Here is a 24,202-nt window from a genome sequence, read left to right as displayed (position 1 = left end):
TGACAGCCTTATTTCTTTGGTTGATTTGTTTTTATTTAGGCCTTTTAAGTCTTCCATATTTTAGTTGCTTAACCCTAATCATAACTTAACTGTAGTTTATTTGCCATCACCCTAATTGACATAAGAAATATTATAGAAAGCTTGAATCTTAAAAACCTTTGTCATAGGAAAAACAAAAACATTGGTGTTGCACAGTCGTCACAAACGATCATCTGGCCATAGGCAATAATAACACCCAAGCATCTTATGCACACATGGGTGTAAATATATTGTACAAGTTTGCTTGTTACATACGATGCTTGTGCAATATTTGCAATATTGCACAATACTTTCTACTTTCTAACATTTCTAATATAATTGTTTTTTCCCATTGCAATCACATTTTTAGCAATTAATACAACATTTAGGCAAATTTACATTATTTTCTGTTGCTATCACATTTTACATATTTCTACAGCTGACCTTCAGCTATCAACAACAGTAAGACAACAGTCTCTTGAGTGGAGATTGTTTTGTTTTTTTGGCTTTTGATTTTATTTTGTCTCAAGCATTTTTGGACTCCATCTTGACACGCACTTGGGCCCCATATTATACTCAGTCTTAACTTGATCTCATAACTGCTTGGACTTGGACTTGTCTCTGACTAGACTAGAAGTGGTCTTCATTACAGCTCTGGTGACAAGTGACTTCCGGGATCAGCATCTCTGCAAGGAAAAAGGAACTTTCTGATTAGCACCTTTGTGTACAATTTAAGAGCATTAAAACATGTCAAACTGCACTGAGAGAAAACGGACTTGTAGAGATTTTGTTTTTAGACGTCACCCTTAAGGTAAGCAAAAGAAAATGGACCAAAAAAAACCACAACCTCCACTGAAAAGCCATTAAGAAACAACGAAAGGAGTCAAAGCAGCAGAGTCCAGTTAATTGATGGGCATACGACCATCACACGACGCTAATGCATTTCAGCCAATAAGCCTTCATTTTGGCACAAGTGACGGTTATGCATCTTTAATATAATTCATCCACCATTTTGACTCCTACTTTACTGTCTTTTACCATTCTGGGAGACTTTCAACAACCACATTGCTTTGCACATTTTGACTGTCACCGCAGAAGAGAAGTAGATTTGAAGTCCTTATTTTTGTTTTAAATGAAGAAATGCATTTATTGTTTTCATTTTTATTGTAGATTCCTAAATTAATTCAAATGTATCCTTGAGGCAGAGCGGGCTCAGAGCCAGCACTGCACGCTGAATGTGAGCTTTCACCAGCCAACCCAGGCTGCACTTCAGACCCCGCGCCTCCCCACTTCTCCCTCAGTCTCCTCACGCGTGGAACGATGATGTGCTTTCTCCAGCTCCCGTGTATTTATTTACCCACTTATACAGGGAATAAATCAAGGTCAGCACACAATGCCGCACACGGCTATTAAGATGCATTGTAATGCAAATTCTCCTGTAGCGAGTGCACTACATTGACAGGTACTGACACGCTGGGCAACACGCAAACAGCCACATGAACACACACACATGCAAAGACACACACATTTACCATCTTACAGATTCTGCAGGCAGTTTACCTTAAAGAGTGTGACCGAAGAGAGAACTACGTGTCTCTTCTCACCACATCTCCTTCTATTTCATCACTATTTCATTACGTTCATAGTACATTTTCAAACATATATCCCTTACTTTTCTGAAAAGTTATCTACTCATCAGTATTATTAAAATTATTATACAGTAAAATTAAATGTCTACCCTGTAAAATATAACACGTTATGAAATTCTATTCCAGGAAAACCACTGAAAGAGTTCTTGCTACAGATGGTCATACAGTTTTTAAACTGTTAATTATTCACAGTGTTGATCTCTTGAATGCTGTTCAAGAAAATTTAAACTTTTGTTAAAATCTGGAACTTACTTCTAGAGTTTTGACAGTAATGCTTAAGAACTCTGCAACTGTCCATGAAGTTCACCATCTTCAAGTCAAATAATCTGGAATCAAATGCATCTTAACCACCAGGATGCCCCTACATGTAGTATTGTTAAACATCAATATCTGCTGTCAAATGACTGTGATATCTTTGTGTAATTATTGTAAACAAACGAGACCATAGTGGAGAAGATTGGCCACTATCTCAATTTAGTTGTACCATTAGCACTGTAACTAGAGATGTCTCAACAGGGTCCCCGGGCTCCTATCCACAGCCTCACTATATGCCCAAAACCAAGAAATCAACCAACACTCCAGTGCTGTAACACTGCCTGGCTCCAGGTTTTCTGTGTGTCAGTTAGTTTAAGGCAATATGATTTAAGCACAACTCCTAGTTTATATTGTGCTCATGGTGCATCTTCCTTAACTAGTCCTAAAACTAGTTTTTGACAAAGGGCCCCTCTGCAAGACCAGACAGAGATGAGGTGCAGGACGTGCTTTAATCAATATAGTTCTTTTGGGGTGAAAAATTCGAAACAAATTAGCATTTAATCAAATTCATACATATGTACAACTCATTAACACACAGTGATGGGCTTTTGGGGCCCCAGTTTCACAACTCACCCGTGGCAGTTGTCCACTTTGCCATGTTGTTAATTCAGCTTTGTCCCAGTCAGGTACAGGTATTTTCATACATTAAAATATCTGCTGATACTAAGTTCTGACATTTCTATAAATTGTATTTATTCCCTATATATAATACCGCTGCACAGTGCAGTAGACACAACAGCTGAATGGTTCTGCATTAGGAAAAGTATAACCTGCGTCAGAGCTTTTCTTTAAAGGGGTACTCCAGCTCTTTAGTAATGCACTCCTACAAAGTCGGGGGACTCGCAAGAGTAAACACGACTAAAACAAAGAATGGTGAAAAGAGAAGCAGCAGAGGCTGAGATCGCTTGACCTTTAGTCCCTAGTATGGATCCAGCTCCAAAAACACTGGATCCTACACTTCCCATTATGTTTGACTAACCTTTGTAAACGCCCATGTCTTTCAAACTCCATCAATCCGGTATATAAAGCAGACTTTCTGTTAAAAAGCCTCGATCCCAAGCTGCAACCCTTACAGGCGAAGTCCACCTGCAAAACGTCACTGAAATAGTAGAGTCACAATTTGCATTACTCACTGTCTCATTGACAGTATGGATAGCATCAATTAAAACTATTGGTTGCTACTCACTTGCTTGTGGAGCAACAACTAACCATGCATTTAGAGAAGGTTACAGTGCTGTAGGTGAGAGTGAACAAAGCATTGTGATAATCCTACTGTTAACAGAAACTTTCAAAGCTTTGGCTCCGTTTGTGCTGAAAGAAAAGCACTCACATCCTGTTTTGTTGCTGATCCTGCTCATCCATGGTTTAATTCTACTAAGGTCTCAAACGATGATGTGATTTATTGACATTAAATGCTACAAACATTGCTTTTAAGTACATTGTATGAAATATAATAGGAATATCAGAAGAAAAATTAGTCTGCCCAGAATCCATTATTTGTCATGCTTCCCACTGATCACTTTGCTTCTTGTGGCTGTTGGCCTTTTAACTCATCTTTTTTATGATGATATTATTTTCATTATCCCCATTTAAATCTATTTTTTTTCTCTATCCAGAGCACCAAATGAGCAGCATGTCAGAAGTGAAGTGAAAGGTTATCACAGCTGGTCTTGACACAGACCGCCTTCACTCGGCCTTTGCATATTCACCTGTGTGTTGATAAATTCATGTTGCGTGTGGTTACTGTGGCTGCATCAGACATCCCGTGTGTATGTTTGTGTGTGTTTTGCATTATCATAACCTTTCCATGTGTGTGTATATGCGTGAGTGTGTGTAGAACTCCTGGTGAATCTGTCAGACTTCAAAGCGCTCGCCGCCTCTCTCCTTGATGAACGAGCTGTTCCGATGTTTATCGTGACCTGCTTTTCAACTCAGGGGCTTCACAAAAAACATCAAGGGATGGAGGGATTAACAGGATAAAAAGGAGGAAGTGAAAACAGTCTGGGAGAAATATCACAAATAGAAATAGTTTCTGGCTCCTATGGGGGTCCTGACAGTGAAAGAGAAGAGCACTATTGCCCCCAGTCTGTTTATCTATAGTGATACACATACTATAGTGTGTGTGTGTGTGTGTGTGTGTGTGTGTGTGTGTGTCTGTATGTGCATATCTGAGCATCTGCTCTGTGTTTTACATTATCAGCACTTGTGCAGGTGTGTGTGTGGGTGTTTTTATGCAGTGTGTTAATTCTCAGTTATAATTTTCACAGTTTTAAATGCTGCAGCTTCAATCCCTGGAAATGTAATGCAAATCAATTAAAAGCTATTTTTCCTAGTACTTAATGTGTAATTTAAACTCATTTTACATTTTGCTGGTAATAGCAGATACTAAAGCGTTAGCATGTGGTACTGTAGATATCTAGATGAAATACTGAACAGAATCTAGCATTATTAAAAGGGCAATTTTAAGATGCCCTCCAGATAAATTTTAAGCCGTGTATCAAATCAAATATATCAAATATATTTTTCTACAGTGGGTTTTTAATGAAAAAATGTCAGTGAACTCATGAGAAAACTCCTTCTCCCTTTTTAAGAGTAACTTGAGAATTACACAATCTATATACGGAAATGCAAATATTGAACGCATAGATAACGCAGGCCTCCCCATCCTCCACCACAGAAGTTTCAGTAACACTCAGTTCTAGTCACTTAACACGGCCAAAAGAAAAAGAAACTCTACAATTTGTACAAACACTGTCAAACACTGTAAATTTAGTGTGTTTCATGTCTGCATGAAACTTGTAAAAAATTGACAAAATTGGATAGCCAGAATTTCAATAGCCTTGCTTATATGTCATCTGAAACAAAATGTGCTGATGGAGTTGCTGAAATTATTGAAGTTGAAGCAGAAGTTGTAAGACTCTGAATGCATGCTGTGTAGGTGGCTTTCAAAGGATAATACACACATTTATGAGCAATAATGCTAAAGCACGTCCATGTCACATTCGAGTCGTAAAGACTGTAATTATGAACAACCGAGTGGGAAAAATTGTTCTAGTTATAATTCCATGTCAGAGATATCTGGAATTTCTGTCAGCTACAATATCTGCTACTTAGTGAAAAGAACTGCAAAGGTGTGCTATAAACAGTCAATTAGGAAGAGTATTGCATGGAGGAAGCTTTCTTGTAAGACATTGGTTAATGATAATAATAAAACTTTATTTAGAGAGCACTTATCAAAACAAAGTACAAAGTGCTTCACAACAAGAGAAATAAAATACCACAGTGAATGACGAATATAAAGAAATAAAATACATAAAATACACAAAAGCAATAAAATAAACAATAAAATAAACAGCCAGTTCAGGTAAAATCAGGATCTGCTTTCAGATAAATATGTGTTTTGAGACGAGACTTAAACGAAGACACTGACTCAGACAACCTAATTTCTTTGAGCAAGTTGTTCCAGAGCCTCGGGGCCCTGATAGCAAAAGCTCTGTCTCCCTTAGTTTTCATCTTGGACTCAGGAACAAACAGAAGATCCCTGCCCGAAGATCTCAAACTACATGAAGTTTCATAAGGGATTACAAGGTCTAAAATATAATCTGGAGCCAGGCCATGAAGAGCCTTAAAAGTAATCAACAAGATCTTAAAATCAATCCTAAAACAAACAGGGAGCCAATATAAAGAGGCTAAAACAGGTGTTATGTGGTCGTACTTCTTGGTCCTGTTTAACAGCCTAGCAGCTGAGTTCTGTACAGTCTGCAGTCGTGTCAAAGTTTTTTGATTAAGACAAGTGAACATGCTGTTACAGTAATCGATGCGTGAGGAGATAAAAGCATGTACAACAGTTTCTGCATCACTAAGATTTAAAATACTGTAGATTGTATTTTTGCAATATTTCTGAGGTGATAAAAACATGATTGGACAGGCTTAATGATATGTTGCTCAAAACATAAATTGCTATCAAACAGGACAACAAGATTTCTTGTAACAGGCTTGATATGTTGTGACAGGTTACCAATAGATGGCAGTATTTGTTTAGTGATGTGTTGGGGCCCAATAATAAGGATTTCAGTTTTATTTGAGTTGACCTGAAGGAATTTATCGACATCCAATTTTTTATGTCAGACAGGCAGTCCTGCAGAGAACTCAGCATACTAAGGTCAGTGGGCTTGACAGGGAGGTACAACTGTATGTCATCCGCATAACAATGAAAAGAAATACCATGTCTGCGGATGACATCACCCAAAGGAAGCGTGTACAAGGAGAACAGTATTGGTCCCAGAATTGAACCTTGAGGCACACCGTACTTGATATGGGAAAAGGATGACATGAAGTTATTAATGCTGACACAGAATTTCCTATTGGACAGATAAGATGCGAACCAGTCTAGTGCAGTGCCAGATATGCACACCCAGTGCCTCAGTCTATCTAAAAGAATGCCATGATCAATTGTATCAAAGGCAGCACTTTTAAGTCCAACAGCACAAGAATTGAACACATGCCTGCGTCTGCATTCATTAAAAGGTCATTAGTGACTTTGAGAAGGGCTGTCTCAGTGCTGTGGTGTTGACGAAAGCCAGATTGGAACTTTCAAAGGTATTATTGTTTTCCATAGCAGCAAGAAGCTGCTTAGATACAAGTTTTTTGAGAATCTTCGAAATAAAAGGTAATTTGGAGATTGGGCGGTAGTTATCCAGGAGGGTGGGATCAAGCCCAGGTTTTTTTAGGACACAAGCTATTTTAAAGTAATCAGGGACGCAGCCAGTAGACAGCGAGCTGTTAAAAATAATTTGTAAAAGGGGCGCAATACAATCCATAACTTCCAATAAAAACCTAGTTGGGATTTTGTCCAGAGGGCTGGAGGATACTCTCATAAGAGACATGATGTCTGCGAGTTCAGGCAGAGTAACAGCAGAAAAATTGCTCAAAGAATCCCTGAACAGGTGATCCACATCTAAAAAGGCAGGATTGGGGGTGATATCAGATCTTATTAACTCCACCTTTCCAGCAAAGTGCAACAGAATTAACCATGGCTGTTTTCTAGTCTTTGAGTTTGGTCTATTTTTCAGAGGAGCTATGACATCTAAGGTTGAAGAACACAGGTAGTTAAAATAATCAACCAAATCGTTGGTGTTGGAGGAATCGGGAAACACACTGCCCGGAGAATTGAACAGTGTACAGAATTCTGAGGCACTATGCTCATTAAGGACGCGTGCGTACTTAGAGTTGGACAAGACAGTACTAGCAGCCTCTAATTCACAGTTAAAAACAATGCAGAGGTGATCAGATACAAACATGTCCCTGGTTTCCACAGATGGGGTTTTCAGGCCCAGACTAAAGACTAGGTCTAAGGTGTGGCCACGGGAATGAGTTTGGCCAGACACATGTTGTTGAAAGTTAAAAGAGTTAATGATATTTAAAAAATCAGCAGCAAGGGCATTAGAGGAGTCATCAACATGAATATTAAAATCACCACAAAGAAGAATTCTATCATAATTTAACACAAGACTGGATAAAAACTCAGGGTGTTCCAACAAGAAGGAGCCAGCTGGTTTAGGGGGGTGATATATAATAGCAAATATGACCAGGAGGGGGCCGCCAAGTTTAAACATGAGCACTTCAAAGGAGGAAAAATCATTGCAAGCTATGAGGTCACAATTAAAATGCTTCCTATAGACAGTAACAAGGCCCCCACCTCGACCACAAACCCTAGGACGGCTAAAGCAGTCATAATCTGGGGGGCACAATTCAGCCAGCTGACTGTGATCACCAGGACGTAACCAGAATTCAGTTAAAAACATAAATTCTAAATCAGTAGAAGAGATAAAATCATTTAAAACAAACGTTTTGTTAGAGAGGGAGAGAGGGATCTTACATTGAGTAGAGCCATCTTAAAAAGTCTGTGCTGCTACAGATTTGAGGTTGAGACTGGAGGTAGGGTTCTGTCCCAGATCTTCATTAAGTTATTATTATTGCTGTGTCGGCTGTGTCTGTTTCGCACTAAGGACCTATCCGAAATTACCACAGAAATGTTAAAAGTGGCACTAGAGGGATCCGGGCTCCAGATAGCAGCACTATGATCAGTCCACAAGGAGGAGGTAGTGACAGCAGAGGGTGCGTGGCTATTTTTGGTGGGCAGAAAAGAGGAAGAAGAAGAGCGAGGGGAAACAGGTGATGTAAATAGTCAACTACGTGAGGAGGACAGCACAGCGTGCTGCAGGTTAGCCGCCAGCATGCAACTACCTGACTTGTTTGGGTGAAGACCATCTCGTGCAAACATGGAAGAATGATCCCAGAATAAGTTAAAGTACTTACATACAGCACAGTTGTGACCCCTGCTTGCCGTTGACGTCCCAGGATAAATAACACATAGCACAGTCAGGCCTCAGAATCAACTTTTTGGCAGATCCCATGGACTTCTGTGTAAAATTCTTGAAACTGTCTTAGCTGAAATGTGCGCTGCAAACACTGCAGGTCCCTCTAGGTTTGTAGGCATGTCAACTCTGTCAAGAAAATACAGACATTTTTGTCTCAGCACAGGATTCCTTGGTAAACAGTGGAAGGAAGCTGAGCTGGTAAATCCATTTTTGCAAGCTGCTGCCAGCTCCTCCACACTTTCTACCTATTGGCTCGCCCTGCTCAAGCTCAGAGTTCCCAGAGATCTTTCTTTTCTCATCCAGATAGAGGAATAGAGTCAGATAAAATACTGTGTATGTATGTGTGTGTGTGCGCCTCACACTGTCCATCTATATTCCTTTTTCGTTAGAGGTTTTCAGCATTTTCAGCCTTCAATTGTCCTTGTTTTGTCATAGAAATCTAATGTTGCTCTTTTGCTCTGATAATGTATGCCCCTTTACTGATGCACTTTTTGATATGACAAACACACAACAAGGAGCACAGTGTCTGACTCTCCATCTCTGTCCACATCTACATGTTTCTATGTTGCTCTAAATAAAACCTTACCTTAACAAACTCTCCATATAAAACAATCTGTAAAGTCAGTAGAGTTTCCATAAGAAAAACTAATTTCTAAATTAAGAGGGGGTTAAAGTAATTATTTAAAAAATATGTAACAGTGTAAGAAGATGCAGTAAAATTGAACCTGAACAACTGTGGGGTTTGTGTAAACATATATTGAATAGCGTTACATATACAGTGGGGTTTGCAGAGTAGTTGAACACTGTAGTTGATCAAATATGGAACAGAATTTTCCTTTCAGATATGCTTTCCCATGCTGAACTGATAGTATCATAGCCCATCTCAGCCTATTGGAGTGATTTTACATTTGTAAGCATGTGGTGGCTTCTAGTAGTGACACACCCCAAAGAAAGGCTGTGACATGGATGTTTGACCACAGGAAGTCAGGAGAGGTGTAAAACAAAAAGGTGCTAAAACATTTGGGGTGTTTTTTTTAAATAATTCAGGATCATGCTCAGAGATACTCGGGTAGCCTAGACAATGTTTCTATGTTGACCATGTCCATGTTAAAACAGTGAAAGTAGTAGAGTGCTCACAATGTCAAAGTCAAAGCACCTTTGTATTTTCTAAACAATCAATTTAGAATAGTAATATTTCAGTGTCACTTTTTTTCCAATGTTTTCTGTTTAGAATTTGGTTTGCTTCAGTTTGCAGAGAAGAGTAGATAATTAGACTAGACAGTCTTTTTCTTTTTCACCCACAGCATCCAATAAACAGAGGCCTACTGAAACCTAAAAAGAAATTCATATTTTAATTATTTAATTTAAATTTTGAGTCAAAGAATGCAGTGTTTTTATCCATCCACATTATTTTTCTTTCTTTTCCATTTTTCGTTCTATTTCAATTGTATACGTCTGTCAAATGTCAATTTCAATTCAATTCAATTTCATTTATATAGCGCCAATTCATAACAGAAGTTATCTCATAACTCATTGCGCTTTTCCTATAGAGCAGGTCTAGACTGTACTCTTTATAATATTAATTACAGAGACCCAGCAAATCCCACCATGAGCAAGCAAAATGCGGGATGACTTACCACTGCCACAGACACCACGGTCTGACTGCTGGCAGTGGTATGCGCCAATAAACACAACTGCTGGTGTTTGCAGGTGGGAAGCCAGTGAGGGATCATGTCAAAAGTAGTAACTTCTCTATTCAGTGGAGGTAGATTTTTCAGGGGTAATGTGAACCTTCACACTTAAATGATTACATTTTTCATGAAAAGTACTTCATGGGGGTAATAACAGAGTGTTCCAGTGAACAATTAGCTGAAAATGAAATGGCTGGGGAAAATTCAGCCTATGAAATTAAACACCATTATGCAGGGTATCATAAAATCTAATCACATGGTTGAATTGCACATCCAGGTTGTGTGTCTCTGTTTGTGTTTCTGTGCAGCCATGGTGAACATTTGCATGTGTACTTTTCAGGTACAAGCAGGGAAGGGAAGGTTTTATTCCTTTTCAGTTGCATCTAAAATTGTCTCAGCCAGTAATCCAGAATGCATTTTAACCATTTGCTTTGTTAAAATTTCACTCATGTTGGTTATCCAATTTCATGGTTCTTTCAGCACCTTTGAAGTTTAAGCACCTAAAATGGTCTTCTAAAAACAAGGAAAGGTTAGAACAACACTGCATCTGTAAACTAACACTCAGCATTCTGGGGAAGCATAAATTACCCTGTGAGGAAGAGCAAACGCGAGCACACCAGTGTCTGCTGCTGCTTTCTGAGTGTATGTGAGGTTTACCCTTGCCCCATTTACCATAGCAGAAGCCTATTAATCGCTTGGAAAGAGAATATATTTATCAGAGCCCCCTCCATTATTAATCAGTGCAGAGTTAAAAGTGAATATGTATCAGAGGAGCTGAATAAGGTTGAAACACGGTCTGGATTCTGAGGGTCTCACTGGGAGTATCAACAGTGCAGAGCCTTTTCAGTCCAAATCTGAGCAGAAAGAAGTATGACTTTCATCTCCCCTGCTCCACGGTCTCTACGGTTACAAGGCCTGTAATTATACATAGATTTGGAGGAGGGGTGCAAGGGGTGGGTTAAGTCTTAAAATGAATGCTTTGGAGGAGATGACACAGTTTTGAAAAAGTTGAAGCTCCGTTGATATGCACAGCTTGCTATAGGACTGTGATTCATGCCTTTCTGGCTGCACTCTCTCTCAATTTTATCATGGTCTGAGTGATTATGGGAGTGCAGAGCCCTTCCCTGCAAGCTCTCTGTTTACTCTATTTATTCTCTCTCTCTCTGCAGCCTGTGAGGTGGGTTTCTACAAGCCGGTGGCAGGCGATGGCCTGTGTGGTAAATGTCCTCAACACAGCCACTCAGAGACCAGAGCTGCCCTCTCCTGCCCCTGCGACTCCAACTACTATCGAGCAGCAGATGACCCACCTGCAGCTCCATGTTCCCGTAAGCACAAACACATGGTACACAAAATCACCTAATCCCAAGCCAAGAAAGCCTCTAAGACTTATGCACGCACTCGCACACACCCGCGACTATGGAATGATGTGCCGAACTTATCTATGCCTCAAAAATCCAATTTACTTTTTTAGACAGTGATCAAACCTGTGAATGAACTCAAATCCCCATCTTTCTTTTCTCCAGGCCCTCCATCTGCTCCAGTAAGTGTCATCTCCTCGGTCAACGGGACGTCTGTGAATTTAGAGTGGGATCGCCCTCTGGATACCGGAGGTCGCAGCGACCTGCAGTACAGCGTGTTGTGTCAGAAATGCTCAGGGGAAGGAGGGCCCTGCGAGGACTGTGCATCCTACCCGGGAGGTTCTGGTGGAGGGAAGGCAGGCGGAGGAGCGAGTATCGGGGCCGGAGGAGGAGGGATGGTGGAGCGTTCAGGCACTGCAGCAGTTCGATTCGTTCCACGCCAGACTGGGTTGACGGAGCCCTGGGTGACGGTGCTCAACCTCGTGGCTCACACCAACTACTCCTTCCGCATTCTGGCCATGAATGCAGTGACGCACCTGAGCAATGAGCCATCACCTTATGTCTTGGTCAACATCACAACGAACCAGGCAGGTAGGGTTCGGAACAATAACATTCTATTTCTCAATATGAAGGCATTGGTGCATGGCACATACAGGACTTTTCCACTATGGAACAACCCGTAACGTATCCACTGTCCTGGGTTCTGCTTTTGTTTCCACTGTTCCTGGAAATACATTTCAGCACTGCTCCGGAATGGAATATATCCAAGTTCCAGGTACTCTAAGGGGGATGGAAATCAACAATTTGTTTGCAGAGGCAACATGGCTTCAATAAAGCAGGACATGTGTTTAGCTAAGTACTGCAAGGAGGTGTGCTTTGATATACAGGCTATATTCTGATTCTATATGATTCTAAATGAGATTATCCAACACTTGTGTTTTGCTGTCTATGTATATATGTAGACTGCACAGTGTTGGGGAGTACACTACTAGTTTAAAGTGGCTATAATTGATATTTTATGATAACAATGTATCAAATGACAACGTGAAAACAATGTGACAATGTGAAAGGGGTCACTCATAATGATGAACCTATAGAGAATTATCACCTGAATCTGCAGCTCCCCTCTACGTTACGCAGCACACAACTTTTCTGTTGTAGTTCACTCTCATTGATCACATAGTGTGATAAAGCTGATAAAGTTGTGTAACTGCTGTCAAACTCATATAATGTTCTCAGTAGTGAGCTATTCTTGCACAAACTAAACGTTACATTGCTACATTTAATTTTCCCTTTGAAAAAAGAAAGCTCAGATATGATTGCTGTGCATCCCACGGGTGGGACCCTTCCATTAGAAAGTCATTATCAGGGACACTTCCAATCCATTCTTGTCTGTCCCACAACTGCATTCGCCTACTAAACAGCACATAAGAATGACAACGTCCTGTTGTGGTGTATATCTGAAGCAGTGTCGACTTTTCGTTGACATGTATCCATTCCAGTTTGCAAAACACAGCACAAATGTAAGGCATGACCTTGTTCCAAAGCCTTACAGGTTTTTAAAAGTTCAGGTTATGGGAAGCTCCAGGTTACAGTTTGTTGGTTCCTGTAGTGAAAAAAATGCAGAATGACTTTAGACAGGACAAAGCTCAAATAGTAAAGGATGTGTTCACTCTGCTGTTCGGGATGGCTCAACAACTCAAGTTCATACCATGTAACTGTGACGTCCTGGGTTCAATGTGACCTTGATTCACTCACTGTAAATTATCAAAAAGAAGAAAAATGGCAAAAAAAACAATCTTTTAAAAAAATAAAAGATAGACTTTGCCCTTGGGCATGTTGGTGGCTGACTTGCAGCCACATCATTTTGAGTTTGAATCCAGCCTTGATCCTTCATCACACGTCTGTCTCTTCTCCTCTTGCTGTCTCACTCTTACTGTCAAATTTAGCAAAAGTGCCAAAATAACAATCTTTGAAAGAAATGTGCTGTCTCAACGACATTTTGTGCTGATAATGAAAAGCAAGTTGTGGCACACGCACTTTGTTTCCATAAGGACTAGTTGGAGTAGCTGCCACTGTCAGCAGTACTTATGTCCTACTCTGACACTACGGCACTCCATATTGACTGTATAAACACAACAAATAATATCAACTTTATCTGCATTGTGATTAGTGTTTCAGTGATCACTAGCAAAAACCTTGTCATTGATTGGCTGACACTTATTAAGTCTTACCTGCACTCAAGTTTAACATTTTTCACACCCGAGTGCACTCATATTAATCTCGGATGACTTCAACCATGTCAGTGTTTCAACAACACCCAGTATGTGAGTTGTCCTACTAGAGAGGAGAGGACACTGGACCTGCTGTATGCTAATGTTAAGGATGTATACAGCTCTTCCTCCCTCCCCCCTTGGGTAGGTCAGACCACAACCTGGTTCACCTCAAACCCTGCTATGTGCCTCTGGTTAAAAGGCAGCCTGCGACCACAAGGAAGTGAGGAGATGGTCAGAGGAGGCCTATGCGACACTGCAGGGATGTTTTGAGGTGACAAACTGGGATGCACTATGTGAGCCTCATGGAGAGGACATTGATGGGCTCACTGAGTGCATCACTGGCTACATTAACGTCTGTGTGGACTGCAATGTCCCAACTAAGATGGCCCATTGTTATCCAAATAACAAACCGTGGGTAACAAAGGACATCAAAGACATCCTGAATGCCAAGAGGAGGGCCTTTAATAGGAGGAGGTGAGGGAAATCCAGGCTGACCTGAAGGTGAAGATCAGGGAGGCCAAGGAGAAGAACAGGAGGAAGCTGGAGCGGAAACTCCAGCAGAACAACATGAGAGAGGTCTGGAGCGTCATGAAGAGCATCACTGGCTTCACACCAACTGGCAGCAGAGGAGTTGAAGGCAGCTTGGACAGGGCCAACAAACTTAATCTGTTCTTTAACAGATTCGACACACCGGCTCCTGCTCATCCCCCCTCTAACTCAGCTGCTGTCTGCCCTCAGACTCCTCTGAGTCCACTGCTCCCCCCTCCTCCAGCTTCCTGGGAGAGTCTTACTCCCCTCTCAACTGGCTCTCAGGCTAACGGGCCTCTCCAGACTGACGACTCCCCCCCTCCCTCACCTGTAACCTCTGCTGGGTGCCTGACTCTTGACGAGGTGAGAGTACAGCTGATGAAACTCCACTCAAACAAGGCTGCAGGCCCCGATGGCGTTTGCCCCGGGGTGCTAAAAGCCTGTGCCCCCAGCTACGTGGAGTTCTTCCCCATGTCTTCAACTTGAGCGTGAGTCTTCAAAGGGTCCCTGTTCTGTGGAAGACATCTCGCCTCATTCCTGTGCCAAAGATGCCGCTTCCCAGTGGCTCCAAGGACTACAGACCGGTGGCACTGACCTCCTACATAATGAAGACCCTGGAGAAACTGGTGCTGGAACAGCTGCGGCCCATGGTCAGATCACATCTACACCCACCTGGACAAGCCGGCAAGCACGATGAGGATCATGTTTTTTGTGGGGAACTTTGTCTCATGGTGTGAGCAGAACCAACTGTACCTCAATGCGACAAAGTCTAAGAAGCTGGTGGTAGACCTACAAAGGGCCAAGGCACTAGTGACCCTGGTTTCCATCCAGGGGGTCAGTGTGGACATTGTGGACTACAAGTACCTGGGAGTACACATGGACAATAAACTGGACTGGGCTAAGAACACTCAAGCTGTTTACAGGAAGGGCCAGAGCCACCTCTATTTTCTGAGGAGGCTGAGGTCCTTCAACATCTGCCGGACAATGCTGAAGATGTTTTATGAGTCTGTGGTGGCCAGTGCTATCCTGTATGCTGTTGCATACTGGGGCAGCAGGCTGAGGGTAGCGGACGCTAACAGACTCAACAAACTAATCTGTAAGGCCAGTGACATTGTGGGGGTGGAGCTGGACTCTTTGGCGGTGGTGTCAGAGAGGAGGATGCTGGCCAAACTACATGCCATCTTGGACAGTGTCTCCCACCCACTCCATGACGTGCTGGTCAAACAAAGGAGTACCTTCAGCGAAAGACTCATCCCCCCAAAATACACCACAGAGCGCCATGTCAGTGTCAGAAGTGTCAGTCTATATCACCCTAAGTCACTAAACTCAACCACACGATCTCATCTGTCAGAATGATTTGAACTTATCAAAGAGTTTATAAAGTCTGCACTAACTGATGTAGCTGTCAAGGCCAACTTACTGTACAATAAATCATTTCATCATCCGGTCTGAATGTATTTCATGAAATGCAGCAGTTCCTGTATCAATAGGACTTTACTGCAGGGCAATATCATTACCTTATTATATGTGGCAGTCATTGAGGAACAACATGAACTGACAAAACAGTAATCTCTCCTTTTTGTTGTGCAGCCCCCTCTGAAGTGTTAGCGATTCGCCAGGAGAACACCAGTCAGAACAGCGTGACTCTGCTGTGGCATGAACCCGACCAGCCCAACGGAGTAATCCTGGAGTACGACATCAAATACTACGAGAAGGTACGCAAATAACTGCTGCATCTGTACCACATAGGAACTGCACTTAAAAAGGACAAACCCCAAATACTGCAGTCATTTGTTTTAGGGCTGTTTCAACATATTCTGTTTATTTTCCAAAAACAGCTAACAAATTATTGAGGCAGTTTAAGAGAGGAAAATAAGTGACACAGTCTCCGCTATACTTGGAGAACATAAGCTTATTGTCTTCAAAGGGCTGCGACTAAGCTGAGTCAAGGTATTGTGAATGCAGAGGAGTGGCGTTTGGATAGACTCTGGATAACTTAATCCAAGAAAAAGATCCTGCTGGCAGCTCAGCTAATTGAAAGGAAATGGGGGTTGAGAGAGGGAGAGCAAGAAGGAGGATGAGACGGTGTAGATTCCAACTTAGCAAAAGTGACAGTGACAGCAAGCGGCTGGCAGGCGCATAAGCCTCGCAATGAGCTAATTGCTGAGTGTGTGTGTGTGAATGTGTACATGCATGTGTGTTTGGGTGAGGAGATGTATGTGTGTGTGATGATAGAAATCAGCTAATTGCAGAGGGAGCAGCCTGGGAACAGGCAGTCTCATAGCCAAACAAGCAGGATGGTGAGGGGAGTGCTGAAGGATTAGCTCGTCTCTTGCACTGGTGTCTTAATCTGGCCTCGCTCAGGGGGGCGAGACGCCTGTGGGGGATTTCAAGTGGACAAGTCAGCAATGTGCTTTCTTAAGGTTTCTATACTACTGTACTAAACAACAATGAGTCACAGTGAGGGTGGCAGCCGCTGCAGCAGCACACTAGCTGAGGATGATAATGAAGACAAAAAAGGCTCGTATTTCTGCACCTAGCACTTCTTCATAATTAGGCTCTTATCCTTTCTAAGGACACATGAATGATTCACTTATTCTGCTGTTTGGATGCACCTTGCACCTCTTACCTCCACACTTATAAAGTATCTCTGAATTAAGTTTGCAAAAATGCTGCAGCAGGCAGATGAAAATAAGAATAGCAATCATGATGATAATGATGAACTTTATTGTTAATCGAGACTTCCAAAAAAGAAACGTTCCTTCAAAACAATAAATGCATCCCCTTTTTAATGACTATGTACATAGAAAACTAAACTTTGCAAGGCAGATAGGCATAATAAGCTTGAAAATTTACATTTGAACAAATGATGCATCATAAATTAAGCTATTATCTGAAAGGAAACATGAAAAAAAGATAAACACTCCTCAAAGTACCTGTCATTTTTTTAGCTGATAAAAGCAGATAAAAAGATATCTGAGGTAATTACCTGCCAATTACATGTGACTGGCAGACAAGGTTGTATTCATTTAAGATCATTTAAGAGCTAGCATGATCTGCTCTTTTCCACTTTGTTTCAAGATACTGATGTTTTTTCAAAAACCTCCTGAGACAAATGGCACTGCATTGTTTGAAAAAATTAATTTTGAAAATGACCTTTAAACCATAAGCATTTCAACTGATTGCATTGTTATAAGTGGTGGTGAATTTGGACTATTAACACACGTAAAGATGACAAGCATGTTGAAAATAAGGAAGAAAATGTGTCTGTTGCTGTTGGAACACACAACAATTTTGGTAAAATGCCAGTCACGCGACAGCAAAATATTCATGTTTCCCCAGTTGATCGTTTGCTCCTCACTAAAACTGTAGTACATGTTGAGGAACCACTACTATTACCTCCAAAATGAGAAAATTGCAGCAGCTCTATTAGCTAAATGTTAAATTATCTTAAATCACACAGCCAAATCCTGTGGTTTATTTAAACCAAAAACTGAAATTTAATACTATTTTGAAGACGCACAGGGACTTCTTTCCATGATTTTTTTTAAATTGAGCTCATGTATCAGATTAAAATGATGAGGAGTGGAGGAGAAACTGTGGTGAGAAATAACGAAATGGGGGTGTCTGTTTTTGGCTATTCCGGAAAATAAAATACCTGACGAACAAGGGTTAAATCAGGATTTGTGAGGTGACAGATAACTCAATCCTTAGATAAACTGAATCATAACTACAATCTACATGGCCACATTCCATCACCCCAAATATGCTGCCAATGGCAGATGATATCTTTTTTTTTTGGTTGTTTGAGTTGAGTTGAGTTCATTTTGGAGACACACATATCAGTCTTGCTGTTGTGTGATGACTGCAGGTATCCAGTCTTGAATCCACTGAAATGAAAGGAAAGTTCTACAGATAGTTGCGGTCAAGTCCCATACTAAACAGAACATCAGTATTAATGTTTCTACAAAACTCCAGATTACATTCAATGACGGGAAAGTGTAAGTATTGGTAACACTCAGCTATTGATCAACGTTAAAATCTGCCTTTATCGCATTAAAACAATATGTTTTATCAAGGAGTGGCTTTGTGGCTTCCTCTTCTTTGGCACGACATTTCTTTGGGTGGTGTAAGAGCATGAGACAGGGCCTGAAAGCGGGTGTCTTACGCCAAAAGTGTGAGTTGGCAACCCTGGATATGATTGATGAGGCAGATCTCAGCTCTGGCGGGTTCCGGCCCAATTTAACCCCTGCTGACGAATCAAGCTACTTCATCCCATGATGCAAAAATTACATAAAACTCCAATATTGCCATAAAGCAGCCCTGCTCATTGAGCTGCAACATGACCCACAATGTCCTAATACAGCCAGAGATGTTAAATTGTTGGCTCAGTGTAAACAGCAAAATCCCTGCCAATTGACAAATTTGTATAATCTTCCCACCCAACCCTAAACATTATGGTACAGTGCATTAATACATGGTTCCTAGCTTAAAGCTAGCGTAGGTAACGCTGGAGAAACTAGTAAGAGACAGTTAGATTTTGAAAGTATCCACCCCCTCCCTTCAGGCCTCCCTCCAAAACCACTCCCCCAAAACACATTTTCATGTGCAATGAGTGCACGTGCAGAGTGTGCGCAGGTAGGCAGGTAGACAGGCAGGCAGGCCAGTGATGGGCTTATTACAGGCCTGCAACAGCCACAGATACCAGATTGCTGTCAGGATGTGACAATGTGAAAACAATGTCAAAATGTGAAAGGGGTCACTCGTGGTGATGAACCTACAGAGAATTATCACCCAAATCTGTAACTCCTTGAGGCTTTACGGAGCTTTATAGTGAGTTTCAGCTCATTGTTTAGCTAACTTTACTGTTCACTCTCACCGCTCTCATAGCGTCGTTTTCGGCAGCAGCAAGCAGCTGTTTTCAGTGAAAACCAGATATTTCCCTCAGGAGTTGGTGGAGACCAAACACAGAGCTAACAGAGAGTGACTATTGGGCTTTCATTCATCTGGTGGACAGAAACATGACTCCAAATGAATGATAATGTTGCTCCATTTCTGCTGCATATGCAAATAAGCAACTGTTTGCTGAAAGGTGATGCCATGACAATGTTAACAATAAACATGGCTACATCAAATGTACTGAGTTAATGTTTTGAGTTGTGAAATGTATCAATCTAAAGTCTACATTACATACTGTATTATATACAACTATCCATAACATGTTAATATGGAGCAGCAGAGCTTATGTTTTCATGGGGAAACGCAGTGAGCTCATAAGCTGACCACCTTTGAATGTGGCTGTTTCTCTTACAGGATAATGAAGAGCAGAGTTACTCCACTCTGAAGTCTAAAAATACCAGTGCCCGAGTGTCAGGGCTGAAGCCGGGCACCAAGTACATCTTCCAGGTCCGAGCCAGAACGTCAGCAGGCTGCGGACGCTTCAGTCAGAATGTGGAGATCCAGACTGGGAAAGCAGGTGCGTGTGTGTGTGTATGATGGTCTATAAGAAACAGAGAAACAGAAAGAGGGCATACTGTATCACTGAATTATTACTTAAACCCTCCTGCCTGCCGTGAGCCACAGGAAGCTTTCAGCAGTCGTATGTGGTTTAATACAGTGGAAAAAGTCCAGTAAGAAAACTGTTTGTTGTGTTAAAAGAAAGCTTCTCAAAGCCAGGCCAGACTGCACAGCATGGTCCATGGCTAAAGAGGCTTGGGTGTCAGTGAGGCAGATAACCGCCTCAGTCCATCCCTCTGTTCCATTGATCTGCGCTTTGTTAGAGGGTCACCCCTGTCAGCAAAACTGCAGCCTATCCCAGCTTCAAACAACTGTACACAGTTCTGGGGTGGGGTAGAAGTCTTCATGAGTCTGTTCACCTGAGGCAAGTACAACACTGAAAGTTAGGAATTACTAAAAAACACCTTTTATTAGAACATTTTTCTTTCCTAATAGGGGATTTGGCAGATAATGTGCAGCGAAGACTCTAGGTCTGCAAAGCTCAACATCCTGCCTGGTTGGAGTCCCAGTGCTGTTTCATTGACTAATAGTCTCCCTTCATTCTGCTGCTCACTGGACCCAGACTCCCCTCCTCTCAATAGGACTGCACACATCCCACTAGCCTACATGCTGAGTAATCAATAAGTCCTAAAGTTTATGAAAAACAGACTGAGTAGCCTTTTTCGTCGTGTCCGTAACTGCAAACAATGACGTCAATTCTCAGAGTTGAGTTGTACCCAAACTTGTGTGAGACTTAACAGTAACCTGCTTTAGGTGTAACCTGATAATCAGACTGAAATTAGCCATGCTAACGGCATGGCTCTAGAGATGGTCTGTCTGTCGGTCGGTCCACCACTTTGGTCCAGACTGAAATATCTCTTAAATATTAGATATATTGTACAGACATTCGTGGTCCCCAGAGGATGTAACCTACTGATTTTGGTGATGTCCTGACTTTTATTCTAGCACCACCATCAGGTCAAATTTCAATTTGTCCAACACTTTGGTTTATGACCAAATACCTACAATATGACATTCTCATCAGCCTCATTTGTACTTAAGAGTTTGTGCTAATTTACAAATATTAGCATGCTAATACACTAAACTAAGAAGGTGATCAGGGTAAACAATATACCTGCTAAACATCGGCACGTTAGCATTGTCACTGTGAGAATGTTAGCATGCTGATGTTAGTGTTTAGCTCAAAGCACCACTATACCTCAGTCCAGGCTCACAGAGCAGCTAGGGTGGCTGTAGTCTTGTTACTTCATGAATCAGTATGATATCATGTTCATGTTTGGGATGGGGTGTTATTTTGCTCTAACCAGTCAATCGTGATTAATGTATCTTTCCCAATGTCATTTTCAGCCGAAAAACAAACTGTGGTAGTGATTGCTCGGAGCATTTAACTTAACGTCTGCATGGCAATCCAAGAAGTATGTTGCTTTAAGAGTTGTTATTTCTATGAATTAACTTACAACAGTCTGAACAGTGGCATCAATATCATCCACATGTGTTGCCATTTTTGTTTAGAATGGATTCTAGCTCTAGCACAGGAAGATGACATCCCCCATTCTTAATCCTGCCAGGTACAAAGCTCTGATCGGGTCCGTTGTTTCTCCAACCAGGGAAAACAGCCACCAGTGGGCACAACACACATCTACTGTATATGAATCACTGAAAACAGTTTGAAGTTACTTTAAAACTGCATTACATTTTCATGTATCATTCAAATTTTAAAACAGGTAAGGTTACTGCCTTTTGGAGGGCCTTGTGTCGTTATAAGTTCATACTGGAAACCTTTCCATTTTTCTTTAAATGTACAAAAAAGACGCAAGGAATGAAGACATGAATATGAATGTTTGTTAGGCCTTGTAGAAACCGATAATGTAATAACTGCAGTTACTGTAAGAACTGCATATAATGTAATAAAATAATTAATTGATAATGTAATAACCTGCCCATAACCTAATAAAAATGTACATAATGTGATACCTTTTTATGTGTAATGTAGTAAGTAAATAGGTTTATTCTCAATTAAACCTTTTTTGCATCAGGAACCTCACTGTGCCCACTCATCTAGACTGCCTCCACCATGTAGTTGGTTTGTCCTAGGGCAAAAACTAGTGAATCATCCCTCACTGGCTTCCCAGCCACCAACAGTGCCAGTTGTGTTGCTTATAATGCCTAGCCAAGCTGGATGCCCTGCTTCCAGGAAGTGAACATATGCTTCTGTAGTGCTGGGCTACATGGGCACTACCACTGCTTTAGGTGTACAAACCCATGTTGAAGGGTGTGTTAGCACACAGCAGTGGTGGAAGCAGTACTAAGGTCTTTTACTTAAACCTGCAGTGTGTACCTTTTGCCCTTCTGGCAGTGAGTGTTGATGGCGTACGCCTACAGTGAGCTCCAGGCTCGTGTTCAGAAATAGTTTCAAAAATACAGAGACCACAGTCCACAGTTCAAGACAATAATCCATTATTTAGGTGGAGTCAATGTAATAGCTGCACAGCCTACTCCGAATATTTTACCAACCTGACTCCTAGTTGCTGGTAGCCAGCAATGGCGGATCTCTACATGGCTCTGGGTTGCTTCCCCCTTCAGCTCTGGCAAAGCAGTCATTGCTGGTTGCCAGCGCGGGAATGTCACCACAGACACCAGATTTAAAAACTCTGATATACTGCGAAATACAGAGAGATTTACCTGGCAGTGATAGGCTTAATCAGCATTTGTGTGAACTTGTTTGGCAGCAGCTTGAATATAACAGACGTTCATTTCTATGTAAAAGTCCAGCTTTAAGTAAAAGTAGAAGTACCTCAGTGTAGAAATACTCTGTTACAAGTAAAAGTCCTGCATTCAAAACTTAAAAGTAAAGTAAAAGTACAAGTATTATTATCAGAATGTACTGAAAGTACCAAAGTAAAAGTACTCATTATGCAGAATGTCCCATTTCAGAATAATATACTATAATATACTATATTATATTATTGTATTAGAATTGTTGATGCATTAATGTGTTCATCACTTTAATGTGCAGCTGGTAAAGGTGGGGCTAATTTTAATTAATTTGTATGGAGTATAAAGTATATTTGCCTCTGTAATGAAGTGGAGTGGAAGTATAAAGTAGAGGAAAATGTACACATACTTAGTTACTTTCCACCACTGGCATACACAGTTATCAAAAATATATCCATCACACACTTAATAATTTTATTTAGGCTTGTTATTAAAATATATGGTAAATTATAACATTTTTCATTTTTAAAAATTGCCAACGAAATCATAATGTATTAACAATCACAAATGTAATAACCTATGTCATTTTAAAATTCCATTATCCGTAGTTCCGACGTTATGTACATTAATCACCTTATCAGTTTTGATGTGCGTATAACATACCATAAGTTTGTTTGTTTAACAGCTGCTTAGACAGCAAAAACATTGCAATGTTTTTTGTCATACACTCGCATCTTACATGTCCATGTAGGTATTCATAACAGCGTACTTAAAGGTAAATGCTTAATCCCTTAGAAGTCTGGGACAACATTCAATCTTTCAAAATAGATGACAACATTAGCTGAATATTTTCTACCTATAATGCCACGGACAAACTTTCAAAATGCAAACAGGAGGTAATTAGAAAACACCAAGCTCTTTAATGAAGCTCCAAATTCTTGTTTATCTTGTTTGACCAAGACCACTCTACCTGCCTTCTGTGTTTGCCGGTGTGTGTGTGTGTAAACTGCAAACGCTCGACTGTTGATGGCACCTTTTCCTCAGCTAACACAATGTGTTTGTGTGTGTTTTCAGCTCCTCTGCGCTACAACACCATGACCATCATCTGGATCTGCATGGCCCTGGTGTCCAGCCTGGTCACCTTTCTGGCCATCATCATCTGCAGGAAACGGCAAGGCTACACTTTACCACACTACCCATCGCTGCTGTGTGTGGAACACTTTCTTACACTACTCTACCATGCCTCTCTTTGTGTAATGTTGCTTGTGATCAAAACCCAATGTGCACTGTATTTCTCCCTGCTTTTTCCACATGTAGTATTGACTGCATGTAAATTGAAAGTAAGATTATAATCTGAGTGAAGCTCTCCTAAAAGAAAACCTAAAAATGTTCTCCAAAAATGGGGAAGGACCTCATTTAAGCCTGTGTTTGAGAAGCTAAAATACCTTTATTTCCCCTCGTCATGTTGAAATGTTCAAAATGTCGGAGCGCGCAAATAATCTGCAAGCTTTTATCTATCAGTAATAAGGACGAGGAGTAGAGGGGAGTTATGAAAGCTAATGCTTTAGCTTCTTTCATCTCCTCAACCCTCCCTGTCTTATTTAGCTAATGTCCTAACTCATGATTTCCACCTCATAGTGGATTTAATTATGTTGATTCATGTCCACTAGCTTGCAAGCCAAACGTTCCCACTTATCCCATCAGCCCCCCTTCCTCTCTTTTCATGTCTTCAACTTACATGTCTGGAGTACTGCA

The 24,202-nt window shown here is 41.1% G+C and overlaps 1 protein-coding gene across 4 annotated transcripts in view; it reads left to right on the top strand.

Annotated features, from left to right (window-relative positions):
* epha8 (eph receptor A8) overlaps positions 1 to 24,202 on the top strand; it is a 135,330-nt gene that overhangs the window by 93,849 nt on the left and 17,279 nt on the right. For 2 of the 4 annotated variants that reach the window (XM_044174814.1, XM_044174804.1), the window contains exons 7-11: positions 11,223 to 11,378; positions 11,577 to 12,002; positions 15,806 to 15,930; positions 19,529 to 19,691; positions 23,522 to 23,618. In XM_044174814.1, the coding sequence (XP_044030749.1) occupies positions 11,223 to 11,378; positions 11,577 to 12,002; positions 15,806 to 15,930; positions 19,529 to 19,691; positions 23,522 to 23,618 (967 nt within the window). Of the gene's footprint in view, positions 1 to 11,222; positions 11,379 to 11,576; positions 12,003 to 15,805; positions 15,931 to 19,528; positions 19,692 to 23,521; positions 23,655 to 24,202 lie in introns of all 4 variants that reach the window. The other 2 variants (XM_044174795.1, XM_044174786.1) reach the window with 1 other exon arrangement.

This window comes from Siniperca chuatsi, linkage group LG2, assembly GCF_020085105.1.
Source record: "Siniperca chuatsi isolate FFG_IHB_CAS linkage group LG2, ASM2008510v1, whole genome shotgun sequence".
Lineage (NCBI taxonomy): Eukaryota > Metazoa > Chordata > Actinopteri > Centrarchiformes > Sinipercidae > Siniperca > Siniperca chuatsi.
The sequence above is the reverse complement of the archived record's forward strand: the minus strand, read 5'-3'. Positions and strand labels throughout refer to the sequence as shown.